Source organism: Vulpes vulpes, chromosome 3 (genome assembly GCF_048418805.1).
Source record: "Vulpes vulpes isolate BD-2025 chromosome 3, VulVul3, whole genome shotgun sequence".
NCBI classification, from domain to species: Eukaryota; Metazoa; Chordata; class Mammalia; order Carnivora; family Canidae; genus Vulpes; species Vulpes vulpes.
This window is the reverse complement of record NC_132782.1, coordinates 97271716-97287564: the sequence shown is the minus strand read 5'-3', so window position 1 is coordinate 97287564 and position 15849 is coordinate 97271716. Positions and strand designations below refer to the sequence as shown.

The window sequence follows — 15849 nt, the reverse complement described above, 5'->3', positions numbered from 1 at the left end:
TTTCATTTCACAGTATTTATCAATTCTGTTTTCAAGATCAGATCATTTAGAAAATCATCTGAAAACTCTAATGAATAATATGCTTCTAATTTACAACTTTTTTTTTTTTGGATTATACAAATGAAGCAAGTCGTTTTGAAATCCTGCCCAGTACCAGGCAGAATTTTTGAGCAAATCCATTCTGAAGAGTTGCTGTGACCCCAAAACCCCAGCTTTGGGCCTCTTCTCAACCAGGTGCAGGGGGTGGTCAGTAGTCCACATTCCGCATGGCAGCCACCGTGGTGGCAAGGCGACGGGGCAGGCCTTTGCTGACCTGCCTGTAATCCTCAGGTTTGGTCTTCAAGAGCGTCACGATGTTCTGGAGCGTGCGGGATGGCTGCAGGCCCAGGGCATCCATCACATTGATCAGATAGTCTGTGGGGAGGAGGAGCAGACACACACAGCTCAACAGGTTTTGCACCAGGTAAGACGGAGCCCTAATAGCCTCCATGAGTGAGATACAGACATCCACCCCAAACCCCCCCAATTCCAGGTGTCTGCTCTGCCCCCAGCAGCCAGGTCTTTACTCTGAGGGGTTTTCCAAGAGGATTAAACCTACTGTCAGCTTGGGGGCACTTGGTTGAGGGTCCAACTCTTGATTTCAGGTCATGATCTCAGGGTTGTGGGATCTGTCCCTGCATCATCAGGCTCTGCGCTCAGCACAGTCAGCTTGGGATTTTCTCTCTCTCCCTCTCCCTCTGCCCCTCCTCCCTGCTCACATGCGTGCATACTCTCTTTCAAATAAATACATAAAATTCCTCCAAAAAAACAAAACCTACTGTCAGCCTGGCCCAAATGCAGGAATTCTAGTTGAATAAGGGAGTAGCCAACCCCATGGCCATGCCCTACTACCTACTGCACACTCAACGCTCCAGCTGGATCTATGACCTATGCTGGGACTCCTGAGTTACTGGCCACACTCCCCAGTGGGCCCACTGACCACATGGAGAACCGAAGGAGTCCGGGGACACATGGGCTTATATGAGCAGTGACAACAGCTTCCCAGCACAAGCCCCACTATGAAGACAAGGACAGTGTCTGAGGGAGTGGCCTGGTACAGTTCCCATATTTCCCACTTTACCCCTTGGGGTCCTAGTTAGAGACAGATTCCTGAGCCCACCCCAGACCATGTCAGTGAGAATCTCTAAGAGAGGGCTCAGGGACTCTGTCCTGAAAAGTAGCTCCATGACGCTAACCACTAGGCAAGCCTGGGCAACACCGGCAGAATGGGGAGGGAGAAAAGTGGTTTCCAAGGTGGGGGTGAGCTCGGTGAAGCCTTTCCTCTCTGAGTCCCTGCATCCATCCCCGATGCTGCATTGACGAGAGGATGAAAGGGGCCAAAGGCCACGGGAAGAGCTGATGTGTCACAGGTGATAAATGAGTGCAGCCTTGACTTCCTCCTTCCGGGGCAGGTCCAAGTCAGCCCTAAGGGGAGCACTCTGCAGCGTCCTCTGGTTCCTTCATCGTCCTACCCTAAAGGGTGGCAGATGGCAGACCCCGCAGGCCCCTGCTCATTTTCTGTCCACTGACTGGTTACACTCTTCTGGCGGACTGGACTGCAGCTCCAGGCATGGCTAACATCTTCTCTCAGGTCTTCTGGAAGGCCCAGCATAGGGCAGGTTCCACAGAAGGTGCCTGCTCTGCCCTGGCGGGCGGGCTGACTCATATCCAACTCAGGGTGAGCTGCTTCCCAGGAAAGGCGCCAGCAAACGGCCAGGCACCTGTCGCCTGCGCAAGTGTATCCATGACACTGAGCTCCACTCGACCGGGAGCCAGGAGCTGCACTGTGACAGCCCATGGTCTACCGTGACATCTTCTGTTTGGCCAGCACAGTTTTGTTTTGGATTTGTCTTTAAGGAGGCCACTGACCTCCTGCTCTCTCTTTAGTGTAACCACCTGGTAGCTTCACGTGCCAGTGTTAGTCTCCTGGCTCCTAACCACATGGCCAACAGTGTCAGCTCAGTAGGCCCAGAGATGGTCTAAAGCTCCAAGCACCATGGCTGGCACATAAAGGCTGCTCGGTCAGTGCGGAATGGGGAACAGATGTGAAGGGCAGTGGAACAGAGGGAGAAATAACATGGACAGCTGAAATCGAGGGGCACTATCCGCATCCCACCCATGTCGAGTGGTTCTGTCCTCCATGCTCCTGCCTGTATTAACAGGCACCACCTATGAACCCACAAATCTCCTCACCCTTCCTTCCTGAGCATGGCCATTCCTCTGTATGTACTGAGAGCTGACTGCAGAGTGAAGTCGGGACACCTGGATTCTAGGCCTGGCTCGCTAGCGGCCCTGGGACCCAGACAGAGGTACCTTATTTCTAGTTCTGTAGCAAAGTGGTCATCCAGGTCATAGCTCTGTCTGGGTCCCCAGGGAGCTGATCTTTGAGGCTCCTACCAACCTCTCCCCAACCACCCCAAGAGCTTCTTCAGCTAAGGAGCAGGAAGGTCAATGGAATGATACCAAGAAAGTAGAGAGACCCCCTTGCACCTGCTTGCAGCACCCACAACCTCAGAGCACTGCCTATGGAGACAGGAGCGGGTAGGCACATGCCCCTCTGCCCTGGGAGGCATGCAGGTATCGTAGGTGGCCTAGTTATCCAACTGCCCTGTGCCTCCGAGTCCTTACCATGACGGGGGATGGGAGACCTGCACTATGCACTGACCTCACAGGGGAGCTCTTGAGGTGGCCTAAGATGTGAGTATAAGGGCTTGGCTCAACGCCTGGTATGTCTGGTGCATGGTGACAGCTTAATCAGCTTGGGTTCAGGTGACTATACAGATGCAGCAGAAGGCAAGGGAGCAAACATGAGTCTGTGTCCCTCACTTCAACTCACCTCACAGAAGCCCCCCTCAAAGACTCTTGGCTGCCATGGCCTATCAGAATTCCCCATGATATTTTTCAAAATACAGATGTCCATCCTTCAACCCAGACTTACTAGGCCAGAATCTCTGGGGTGAGGCCTAGAGAATCTGCATTTTTAACCAATTCCACATCCAAACCCAGAGGTGAAGTCAAGGGGAGAGCTGGAGGGTGGGGGGCACCACCAGATGCAATGGGTCACAGCTATCCCTCCCACTGCCTGTCCCAGGGGCACCCACCGATGTCGGTGGCCAGCTGCTTGGTGGAGTGCGGGGTTAGCTCGGGGATCTGCAGGATCACATCACAGTAGGTTTGCATTGTGGCTCTAGCAATGGAGCCCAGCCAGTTGTCAGCCATGTTGTCCAACTCGGGCAATTCGTCCCCTGCAGAAGGAGAGAAGGTCACCAGAGGAAACCAACCTCGGGAGCTTTTACCCACCACCAGCAGCTTTTACCCCCAGGAGACTAGGCCCACGACAGGTGCCATATGCCCAAATATGCCAGGAAGCTACAGTCTCGGTGGGCAATACACAGAACAGAGAGCAATTATATTTTAGGCCAACTGGTATGGATGGAGCACAGAGAAGATTCAGGAGAGGAGACAGTCAGGTGGGGGAGAGCGATCTCTGTGTTCTCAAAGATGGGAACTCAGTGCAGGCCAGTGCAGACTGGGAGGAAAGGCAGGAGGGGGATCTTGTGAGAAGGCAGCCCACGCCAGCTGAGAAGGCGGGTGAGCTGGTGTGGCCTACAGGGGACAGACAGATGGCAATGGTCAACACACGGGCAGCACATCAGAACTGAGACCTGGCCCAGGGCCATTCAGCACTGATGAGCGGGGTGCTCCCCAATCTCTCAGAGCTCAACTTTGTGGGACTGTGGCGGGAATCACTTGAGGCCTCGATTGGGCCTCAAGCGCCAAGAGTGTGGCACACTTGTAAAGCCACACACACGGTGACTCTCAGTGCCATATCACTCATGGGGAGGCAGAAGGAATATGTATGCAGAGTAGGAGGGGGCAACGTTGGGATAACAGGGCTGGGCCACGGAGGGCACCCTGAGAATCACGTGGACCCCATGTCAGGGCAAACAGGCAATGACTGTAGGTCCCCAGCAAGGTTTTGATGTGACAGGCCCATGCAGGGAGAGCCCATCAGGCTGGGGCGGGGTGACGCAGAGATGAAGCGGCCACTCTGGCCAGACAGGCCTGAACTCTAGGCAAGGAGGGGGACACCGGACACTAAAACAACAAAAAAAGTATGGGGACGAGCAGTGAATAATACATTTAGGAGAAGATAAGCAAAATGCTACTACACCACGACTGCTAATAATAATACAGAACATAAAGCTACCATCTGGTCAAATACCATCTGCACTCGGGAAAATGGAAATACCACTGAGTTCAAGGGTGGGATGCCATTATTTATTCTTTTTAAAATTGTGACCTTGTTTTACATGTAGCATCTGTACAACAGACACAAACTAAAAAAGTAAAACACGAAAACAGGATGAGCATAAATGAGCATGAGGATAAGAAAGTGTGATCTAGGGCCTCCACCTGGAAACGGACTGCTGGCCTGGTAGTAGTGTGGCCAAAAACGCAGCAAGGCAGGGTCTGGGGGATAAACCTCATTCCCAGAGAACTCTGGCCCAGAAAGGGATGAACCTCGCAGGCCAGGGCTCAAACAAGACCCTCCACACAGTGAAGCTGGTGCTGCAGCAAGGGCATTGCCAAAGATTGACAAGAGCCCAGAATTGAGAGTTCACACCCAGGCTTCGAGTGCACCAATGGACTGTTTGCCGAGTACACGCGAGGAGAAAGAGCATTCTGGACAGACATCACCAACACTGTTTGAAAGAAATGGCCAGGGTAAACAGCACATGTGAGATGGTCCTGCTTATGGAGTGCGTGTGCAGGCAAATCTGTGGAGAAAGGCGCACTGGACAGTAGTAGTTCCTTAGATGTTAGTGGGTCTCAGGGTAGTAGATTTCTACTCAGAAAAGTTTATAATTTTTAAAAACTGAGAAAAAAATCCTTCAGAGCAGCTAGAGTGTGAGCATGTGGGGGCAGGAGACAGGACTGTGTGCCCTAACTGGGTGGGATCCAGAAGAGTCTCCAATCCCAGGCCAGGGTGGAGCTGGATCTCATCTCATAGGTTCCAGGGGCCCTGGGGGTTCTTAAGCAGGCCAGGAATAATTAGTCAGAGGGCAAGGGCAAGAACCAAGATATGGGAGCAAAATATACAAAATGTAGGACAGAAAAGAAATCTCAAGAAGGAAGGGTGTTAAAAGGCCAGCCCAATGAAGTGGGCTCAGCAGCGCATCAGCTTTTGAGTCTTACTGTGGGAATGTCTGGCCCCGACCTACCTGGGCCACGCTCCCCACAGGGCCACTCTGTGCCTGGGCCCACCAGGCTGTCCCCTTTGCCCGTAACCCCAGCCACAGAGAAGGGAGCCTCCGCAGGGCCCAGCACCACATCTGGCTGCCCCTGCGGGAGCCCGCCCCACTGCAGGCCCAAACTCGGCATCCCCACTGAGGGAGGGGACGTGGTAAGCACAGAGATTATAGTTCTCTTGCAAATTCCCCTGCTGTAACACACATCCTATGGGTGACCTCTGGACATACCACTTCTGAGTTCCCAACATTCAATTTCCTTCTGGGAAAAAACTATGCAGAGATTTTTTAAAACTCCCTTGTAAACCACACGGCTTAGGAAAACTCATTTATCTAAGCCTAAAAGTTCCTACTGGCTGCTCACTGTCTTAAACTTTAAAGTTCTTAAAACTTGCAAAGGTTAACTTGCTAGAAATCTCCTGGGTAATTCTTCCCAGTTTTCTGTATGTTTGAGATTTTCTGTAATATCATGTTGAAAGGGAGGGGGTAGAAAAGAAAAGAAAAAAGAAGGGAAAAGAAAAGAAAAAGACCCAGATGGACTTGTTGTTTTCTACCACTGTTACAATTTTACTTTATGGTTGGAGTTTTTTCCCTCTTAACAATGCCCAAAGCAACGGCCTAGCACAGAGTAAGCAATTAATAAAACTCTCTTAAGTGAATGAATGACTGAAAACAATTACAGTTTAACTAAACCTGTATGTATTTATTTGCAGTGGGACAATAAGACTTTATGCTCTTCCTGGTGTGATGCAACAGATAGAGACATGGCACCACTGTTTTCTTGCCAAAGAGTTTGAGCTTGAATTTAATCCGCATCAATAAGAGATACATGACGTTGGGGCACCTGGGTGGCTCCAAGTTGGTTGAGTGTCTGACTCTTGGATACCTATTGGTGTATTTATGTGTGAAATAATAGGATGCCTAGGATTTGATTTAAATATTCTCAAAAAATATATATATGAGAAGAACATATAAAACAAGAAGCCATTCTGGATGCCAGACAAGGAGGAGTACCTGGGGCTTGACTGTACTGGTCTGACACCCCATGTGTGCATGTGTGTGCGCGCGCACATGCATATGTACATGCAGGAAATGTCTATGAAAAAAAGAAACTTTTTTTTAGAATTTAGAAAGTATATTAGCAAATAGATGGAAGATTTTTTTATGATAACTACTGTCAACATTTCAGGATACATATACTTTTTACACAAAATATAGAGTCTTATAAAAATTTTTCAGACGATACAGAACTATAGTGAATAAAAAGTAAACATCGTTCCCACTGTACCTCCCACGCCCTGCCCAGACAGAGCCACTGTGACCAGCTTCAGATACATCCTTCCAAACCTGTTTTCTATGCTTTTACAGACATATGTACATGTAGAAATACACAGGGTTGGGTTTTTACAAAACAGAAGTCATGTTGTATATGTTACTTTGTGTCTTGCCTTTTTTGTCTTAACAATGAAAGATCTTTCTTGTCTTAGTAAGAGAGCAATATTTTTTTGAAGATGTCATCTCTAAGTACAGATAGGTCTACCTCTCTTCTTATAGAGAAGATTTTAAAGAAAATACGTATGTCATGTATATGTCACAATATACTTAACTACTTCCTGAGAAGCAGATATTTGAGTTGTTTCCAATCTTTTGCTGTCACAAACAGTTCTGCAATGATAACCTCCATGGGCACATAAACATGGATTTCTCTAGGATGGACATCTGGAAGAGGGACTGCTGAGTCAAGATGTTAGGTTTACTTTGACTCTTGATACAGACTGATGTACACACTGTCTTTAATAATTTATTCTCCCATCCCCAGGTCCAATCTTTGGTTTTCTTTGTTTAAATAAGTGCGAGCTGTCACACATCTGGTAGAATGCATACAACATGCTACCTATGTTTTGGAGAACAACTAGAAAGTCAGTGGCATATACCCACCTCCCTGGCCAAGAACCCCGAGGGTGCCTGCCACCTGCCCCCCATGCATATGCAGCAGGCAGCCACCAGCCTGGTCCCGGGAAGCCCTCTCTTGCCCTGCTCTGAAGCTTCTTGCCATGTCTGCATTCCCCCACCTTGTCCTCTGGCTTGGCTATAAGCATTCTTTCTTAGTTCTTTGTTCAATAATGAAAGGGTGAGAATCATTCATGTGTCACCGCAGCTCATTCAGTCTTAATGCTGCATTTCATTGAGTGCATCATAAAGCACATATCCATTTTACTGTGGACAGACGCTTGAGTTGCTGCTAGATTGGGGCTATTTGCAAGTCACCGTGAATATCCTTATATGTGGGGGCACATACGGAAGAGATTCTCTGTATAAGTCATCAAATATATTTTACAATATTCTTTTACAATTTTATAATATTCTTTTATCCATTTCACTATATGGATATCAAAAAGTTTTAACCAATCTCTACAATTTCACATTTATTTTTCTTTTCAATGTTTTGTTTTTATAAACAATGCTGGGATGGACATTCATAGAGTTATGATTATTTTACTTGCATAATTAACTGGCAAGAGAATTCTCAGTCTATGTCTGGCAGCTTCTTGTTCAGAAGCTGTGCTGTGTTATCTGACATGTAAGTATATCTATCTGTCAGAAGCTTGCTGCGGAACCTGCCTTTTATCAACATAACGGGTCACTTTGGCCTGGCTTTTATCTTTTGCTCTGATTCAACTTCATCACCTTGCTTTCTTTTTTTGGATTTACATGGGATGCCTTTTCACATCCCTTTATTTTTAGCCAATGTGATTTTATTTTCAGTGTGGCACCTTTTAGTAAGCTGCTGAAATCTTTTATATACCATGTGATTCTTCTGTTTGCTCAGCCTTACAAAGGAAGGCCTAGAATATCCCATATTAGGAATAAGATGACTTTGGATCAGAAAGTATGTGGTCCCTATTCAAACCTGGGCCCAGATAATGAGAAAAAGGAAAAGTTTTAATCTGTTATATCTTCACCCTGTCAGTTTAGAGACTGAGAAGCATTAGGGAGCTGAGAACAAGCTGTGGCCAGAGGCATCTGGATAGGAAACGTCACCTCCATGGTGATGAGCTTATGTTTGTCCTAACATAACTTGTCATAACAAGTTATGTTCTTTTGGATGCTGCTTTACTTGGCACGTGGTCCACAGAGAGGAAGCTCGCACTGGCCTGGTGGGATTCTTGCCCCCAGAGCTTGTGTAACCCTGGCTCTGCCACTGCCTCCCCAGCTGAGTTCCTCCCCAGGGATGCTCCGCATACAGTGAGAGGGTCCAGAGGCCCTCTCTCTAATCTGCTCTGTCCTGCAAAAGTTCCTCAGGGGGTATAAAAGGTGGACCCCATCTTTCCTGTCCCTATTTTAGATGTTCAACAATTCCCTCAGTGGGAGTCTGGAGAGAGGTGTGTGCTAAGGATCAGGGAGCTCCAGCTAAACCCCTCCTGGCTTTCAGGCAAGCCTCTCTCACCTTGCTCAGGAGGAAAGGGCAGCTTCCCAGCGTGCAGAGCCAGCTCCAAGGCAGAGTCCTCCTGAGTCACAAAAGGCTCAAGATTCAGAGGGAGGGACATGATATACTGCCCAATCTGAAACACAGGAAAGCACTTTCAGTCCACATTGCCACACACAGCTAATTATTTCTGCAGTATATTCATGTGAAGACAAACAGAGGGGCAGCCCAGGTGGCTCAGCGGTTTCGCACCTGCCTTCAGCCCAGGGCATGATCCTGGAGTCCCAGGATCGAGTCCCACATCAGGCTCCCTGCACTGAGCCTGCTTCTCCCTCTTTCTGCGTGTCTCTCATGAATAAATAGGTAAAATCTTAAAAAAAAAAAAAAAGAAGGCAAACAGAGGACAAACAAAAGCACGTGACCTGGGGCGATCCCAACTCTGATCTTTCCCATGTGTGCTAATACTGCTATGACGGGACCTTCAAAAAATCAATGGCAATTTGCATGTGTATCACAGATTCATCCTCACACTAATGGCTCCACTATTCTTGGAATGCATTCAGTGCAATCTTTACTTCAAATGAGGTAATGGACACCAATAAGCACTTGCACAAATAAATATAAATTATTACTATTCATAGATGCAAAACCAGTAGGATGCTAACATTGACAAGTGCAGGGCCAACTAAGAATCCAAATCCTGTCTTCTGGATTTGGCTGTGGGTCTCTCCTTTAGAAGTTATCTAACTAAGAGAAAGAAGGAATTTTGTTGGGAAAAAAAAGCCATTAATAATTATAAATTAATGTGTATGGAAAACTGTATTGTTTTCATAATACAAACTCAAGAAATAGAGATCGACAACACCTTCTTGGCTAATGGGGAATTGGAAAAGACAGGATTACAAAACATTTGGGATGAGCCCACAAATAATACAATGCTTATCATGTATTTATCAGATGCACATGACTTGGCCATTATGGGTATACTTTAGATGCCAGTTTCTATTAAAATTCATAACTGTTTTGCATTTTAAGTGTACATTTTTGTTTCAAAATAAAATTGATTTTCAGATTACAACAACATACTGCTTTAGTTTTTGTTTTTGTTTTTTAAAAAGATCTTTGAGCCTATTGCTGCTTCTTTTTGGTTCTATATTTATTCCATATGTTTGAACTTAGAGTTGATACTGATTCTGCAAACTGAAAGTCCAAAGATTATCCAAGTAAGATCTTACCCTCCTGGCCTCATACACATCTACATGGTGGCAGACTCCCCAAATCTCCCAGCACAGAAGGAGATTCCAAACATTTCCAAACATTGGATGTGGGCTGGTTGTAGTAAGTCTCAACATCCTCTGATCCATCATGCTAACAAAATGGTTAGTTTGCTCTCCCTTTAAGGAGGTACACAGATAGTAAAATAAATGAAATCAGCATTTTTTTCTTTTCATTTAACTTGGTATAATCTCTTACTCAAATTAGGCACATGGGCTGCTTTCCTCACTAGTAACAAATGCCACTGTACAATTCAGCTTAAAAATGGCAACAAATGCATCATTTTTCCACAAGACCAGAGAAAGAGAAGGAGCTGGCTTCTGGGCTTGGGATCTCTCCCTTCTAATTCCACATGGCAGGTACTTCCTGAATACCTACTCTGTGCAAGGACCCCAGGCATACTCCTATTTGGTACGACTTTCATGACTGTAGTCATAACATTCTAGCTAAATCCACTCACCCAGTTTTGCCTGAAATGAAGCGTCAGGATCATCATACCTTGCAACTATGTTGTTTTTTCAGTTTTCTTTCTTTTTTTTTCCAAAGCATTTTCTCCTATTTCGCCCTTCTATAAAATGCCCACGAGGCTCTGTGTGGGAGAGGGCGTTCACCAAAGAGGTGAAGTGTCATTTAAGTGCAAAATTTCAATCATCTGATATCTTGGACTTCAGCTAGTTGGTGGAGCCTGTGGAGACTGCTGTGGTTCCTAGACAGATTCCATGACCCCTGGTCTTTCTTGGGAGTTCTATGTTCATCTTTTGGAAACCAATTTGGAAAGGGATGCTTACCATCGCGCCTGAGGCTATTTGTCTACTATTCCCACATATTCAATAAATACTCCTTGATATCCTGTTTGGGTAAGCTCAGTGACACAGGAAAAATGAAGAGCTTTGTGGTCAGATGGACTTGGGTTTGAGTTCTGGCTCTACCACTGTGGGATCTTCCTGGTGTCACCATCTCTGACAGAAGGATGACCAACCTCATACTCACTTCAAAGGGCTGTGCCAAGGATGAAATTAATGTCATATGATACACGCATAAAGCACCTGGTGTCCTAACAGAGCGGTTGCGGGATAAATGGTCCCTCTACCACCCCCCCACAGCCTTGCTGCTTGCCTGTGAAATGCTACCACCAACCAGCTCACTTTGTTGCTATCAAGATAAAATTCTGTCTAGGCCACGCACTATCTCACGACACTGATAAAAGCCTCACACTGTCCTTACACACAGCGTGTGTCTGATAAGTGCTCACTTCCTGAGTTCAGGTCATCAGCCCCCAGGCACAATCCCTAACTGGTTGGGGGTGGGGGGTGCCATGGTAGGTGGGAAAGGGCCTGGAAACAAATCTGGGCCTCCCCTACTCTTCCACATCTCAATTACCTCAACTGTGAAATCATTCAATAACCTCTCAGGTCCCTTCAGCAACATCGTTTCCTGAATCAATTTAGATTGTACTACAATGTTTCAGTTCTAAAAATAAGATTATTCCCATTGGTTGTAAGACCCAACCTACATCTTAATAGCTTCATCAGTACAGGTTCTCAGGTACTGCCTTGGAAAACAGGAGGAAAGTGATTGCCATTTTGAACTTGACACTGCTCCCAACGAACAGAGAGAACAATGCCATCCTCTTTGCTGCCGCCAGTGGGATCACTGGACACTTCTAGCTGTACACTAGTTACTTTTAAAATTCCTTTGTATCTCTTACAATAGACTCATAACTTACAAAGCAGTGGATTCTAAAGTGACAGCCTTAGGCAAAAATTGCTTATCTCAGAATCACCCTAGAGAATGCCAGAAATCTCCCGCAGTGTGAGGTACCTGTGTTTGGAGTACATTACTCCTTCCTGGTGCCTGTCATGCACACTGACATCTAAGGGCAAAGGAGCTAGACTGCAGGCAGGAGTGAAAAGAAAGGCCACATGCGGGCGTCTGGGGAACTGTCCACTCCCAGGGGTGAATGGAGAAGGCGGAAAAGACTCCAAGTTCTCTGTTTCCCAGCAGGGTTAATTCTGTTCTTTAATATGGAGCCTCTGTAACTATAGTCCTTAAGGGATTTCTTTCCTGCTGTGAAATTACACATGAAAACATCACACAGGGCCTGGGGCAGGGTAGGTGTTATTAAAACATTGGCTGAATTTGAATTCAGAACTACATCTACAGTATTCCTCTGAAAAGTCATAAAGAAGAATTTGGCCCCCTGCTTCCTGTCCTTCCAAATCGGAATTTCCTATGTGCATTCAGGCTGTGATGCCCTGAGGTGGGGGTCACACTTCCCATCTGGAGAGATGGAGGAGGGGTATGAATGTGTTAAGGTTTTAAAATTAGCTTGTGTTGTCAGTTGATTTAATAAGGGCATCAGCTGCCTTTGCTTAAAGCCCTGGTAACAGAAGACAGCTACCCAAAAGCAAAGGTTCAGACAGCACAAACGTGGTAATGACTACTTTCCCAGAAGGGCCAGAATCAAAAGGCAAGGCACGGTGGACACTGCTACAACCACCCCAGAGAAAAGCCCCCAGAAGCCCTTACATTGCTGATGTACTCCAGGGGAGTGAGACTGAAGGTAGGCAGGTCGTCGGTCAGGGTCTCGCCAATGCCTGCTGTGTTCCAGCTCTAGGGCAGAAAGGAGAGAAAGCAATCAAGGTCACAGAAGCCAGGGGGCCCCGGAAAGTGCCACACACAGGAAAATACTCAGAGAATGCAGCATTCCTACAGGTGTCTTTGGTTGGAGACAGCCTTGGGAATCATCACTATTCAACAGACGAGGTATTTCTCAAGTCATCACCCTGAAGCCTGCCATAGAGAAAATAGTTCTTTCTCTTTCTGGATTCCTGCAGATACATTAAACAGGAGCTCCTGCCTTCTTAATAGAACTATTTGCTGAGAATTGTTGTTCCCACTCGGTCTGTGAAGATGGATGTCTCATGGTCCGAGTTTCTTCAGTCTGGTGGGCACACGGGCTTAAGAGCTGCTGGGCCACAGCTAGCCTGACTCCTGGGTCTTCAGCACTCTAGAGACTAGGACCGCCCCGAATCCTCCACAGAGGCCCCATGTAAATACCTACGTTGGGAGGGAGGCCTGGGCAGCCCTTTCTGGCTGCAGGAATATCCAAACCATATTCACTCATACTATTTACTGCTTTTATTTCTTTCTGATTTCTGCACCTATTTCTCAACTGATTCAGAGCTCATAGGGAAAGGGAAGGGAAGGAACCTCCAGACCCCACCAGCTGGGACCCTCTGTCCCCTGTGATCCCTCTGTCTGGGGAGATGCTCTTCCTTCTGACATTTAAAATGAGAACGTCGGTGCACCTGGGTGGCTCAAATGGTTAAGCATCCGACTCATGATCTCAGGGTCCTGGGATCGAGTCCCACATCAGGCTCCCAGCTCAGTGAGGAGTCTGCTTCTCCCCCTGCCTCTCTCCCTGCTTGTGTTCTCTCTCTCTGTATCTCTATCTCAAATGCATAAGTATAATCTTTAAAAAATTAAAAATAAAATTAAAAAAATAAAATGGGAATGTCTATGGTATCACTGTGTGAGCTTTCCCAGCAGTCTCTCAAGAATCAGGCAAATTACCAGCACGTGTGTGGTTACGGAGTTCAGCTTGGCACACCTTCATGCACGAATCTAGTTTCTTAATTCCAACCTGAGTCACCCTAGAGCCAGCCTGGAAAACAAGGCTCTTTCTGGCTGTACTCCTGGAGTGACTCCCAGGTCACGTTGTAGCTGTTCTCTGCAGCCACCTGATGCCATCTGGTTGCTTGATCCTTTAAGCAACGTTCCGGGAATGTAATGACCACGTCCACCTCTGGGCTCCTGGCCCAGCCTAAGCCTCAGCTGCCCTCCCCATGTTCCCCAGCACCGGCTCAATTCTAATATTCTTTGCTTGAGACAAGTTCTTTTCTTCCCCACCTCCACCTGGGTTTTCTAAACTCCTGTTCTTGCTTGAGAATCCTCCTCTGCTTCAAAATAGCCTAATTTTCTTCAGTTACCTCCCACCCCATGGAGAAGAAACACTGTGATCACCCATATGTACTGTGTGCCCATGATGTACAGAGCCTCGTGTCCCGCTTGGTAGAGAGGAGACAAAGAAATATAAGACTTGGGACACTTGAGTGGCTTAGCAGTTGAGCGCCTGCCTTCAGCCCAAGTTGTCATCCTGGAGTCCAGGGATCGAGTCCCACATCAGGCTCCCTGCATTTGAGCCTGCTTCTCCCTCTGCCTGTGTCTCTGCCTCTGTCTCTCCATGTCTCTCATGAATAAATAAATAAATTCTTTAAAAAGAAAAAAAGAAAAGAAATGTAAGACTCAATCTTACAAACCAAGATCCCCTGACACACTCCCCTGCTATATACCCCAACAGGGGTCCCTCCCCACCATGCACATGTGCACAGACTACTACTTGGGAGATTGAGACAAAGGCAGAGTTTGATACCATAAGAGTTCAGAGGAGGGAGGGCTCCGGGTGATTACAGGAGTGGGCTGCAGGATGCCTGAGGTGCAGAGAGGGAAGACCAGAAGGGGAATGCATATCTCTCAACAGTGGGCTAAGAAAGGGCTTTATTTTCAACAAATAAATCGTAAGAGAGTGAGAGAGAGAGAAGGGGAAGAGAGAAGAAGAGAGGGAAATGGAGGGAAGGGGATAGAAAGGTGACCTGTGGCTCATAAAAAGACACATTGACCAATCCCAGCATGCAGAATGAACCTGAATCCTGACCGCAACAGTGAAATTATGACTTTTATGACAACTGGAAATTTGAACACTGATTAATGATATTAAGTAATCATTTCTAACTCATGGGTGATTTGGGTACTATGATTATTTTTAGAGTTGTTATACTTTAGAGATGGGATATATACAAGACAGACGGCCAGGAGTTGATCATGTTGAAGAGAAGTGATGAGAACATGGGGTTCATCATACTCTTCTCTCTACTCCTGCATATGTACAGAAACTTCCCTAATAAAGTTTTTAAAGATAGACTATTATACTGGACCTGAGGAGCCAGGCAAGGTCCTACATGGGGGGGGGGGGGGGGACAAAATCAGAGTGGTGCTTTATGAAGATTAATGCAGCAACTTGGGAGGATTGAGGGAGAGGAAACAAAAAGTTCCAGGAACAGCTGGGAGACAAGGAGATGCCTCAACGAGAACAGGGCCATGGAAATGGATGGGAGACCTCTTTAAGAAGAAGGAATAATGCAATAGTGATTATTGCCAAAGAGAGCTGTGGTGATGGGGCAGAGACTCGCAGGCCAAGGAGGCAGACTGGTGGGAGAGGGACGATGCCCAGAAGAATGGGAGCAACACTGAGGGGCTGAGCGGCAGGGAAAGATCAGTGTCCCCCAGCACATACAGGGAATGAGCACTGCGGGGCTAGAGGCCCTGGGAAGGCTCCATGGGGAGCAGGAGGAGAGTGGTCAAGCAGAGGGCAGAGGGGGAGAATGGCCACAGTGGAACACAGTTTGGAACAAGGGACGGTGGATGGTGGGACAAACTAGGGAGGTGCTTATTAGCAAGCAGGGTAACAGGGAAATGCTGCAGGTTATGTTTTAATTGTTCAAAATGTATTTAAAATTTCCTTCATATGGGCTTTTCTATCCCATCTGTCACCAGATAATGTGGGCAAACGTCAACAGTCAATTTTGAAATGGAATATAGTGTTGGTTGATATTCTTGAAATGTGAAAGGGGAATACAATTCACTGGCAAACATTAAAAGCAAACACTGAATGACCAGGGTTTAATTTTTCAAATCCGTAAGGCTAAAGTGCTTGCCTTTGTGTTGTGTGCTTTCCTGCTGGCAACTTGGGAGAGCTCTTCCTAATCTCTGAGCTGCCCGCCTCCATTCCCAGGG

The 15849-nt window shown here is 46.8% G+C and overlaps 1 protein-coding gene across 1 annotated transcript in view; it reads right to left on the bottom strand.

Moving 5' to 3' along the window:
- COG7 (component of oligomeric golgi complex 7) overlaps positions 1–15849 on the bottom strand; it is a 75022-nt gene continuing 59173 nt past the window's right edge. Inside the window, exons 14-17 of the mRNA XM_025983806.2 lie at positions 12523–12606; positions 8740–8854; positions 3141–3284; positions 1–414 (exon numbers count right to left, since the gene is read on the bottom strand). Coding sequence (XP_025839591.1) covers positions 248–414; positions 3141–3284; positions 8740–8854; positions 12523–12606 — 510 coding nt within the window. The 3' untranslated portion in view covers positions 1–247. The remainder of the gene's footprint in view (positions 415–3140; positions 3285–8739; positions 8855–12522; positions 12607–15849) is intronic.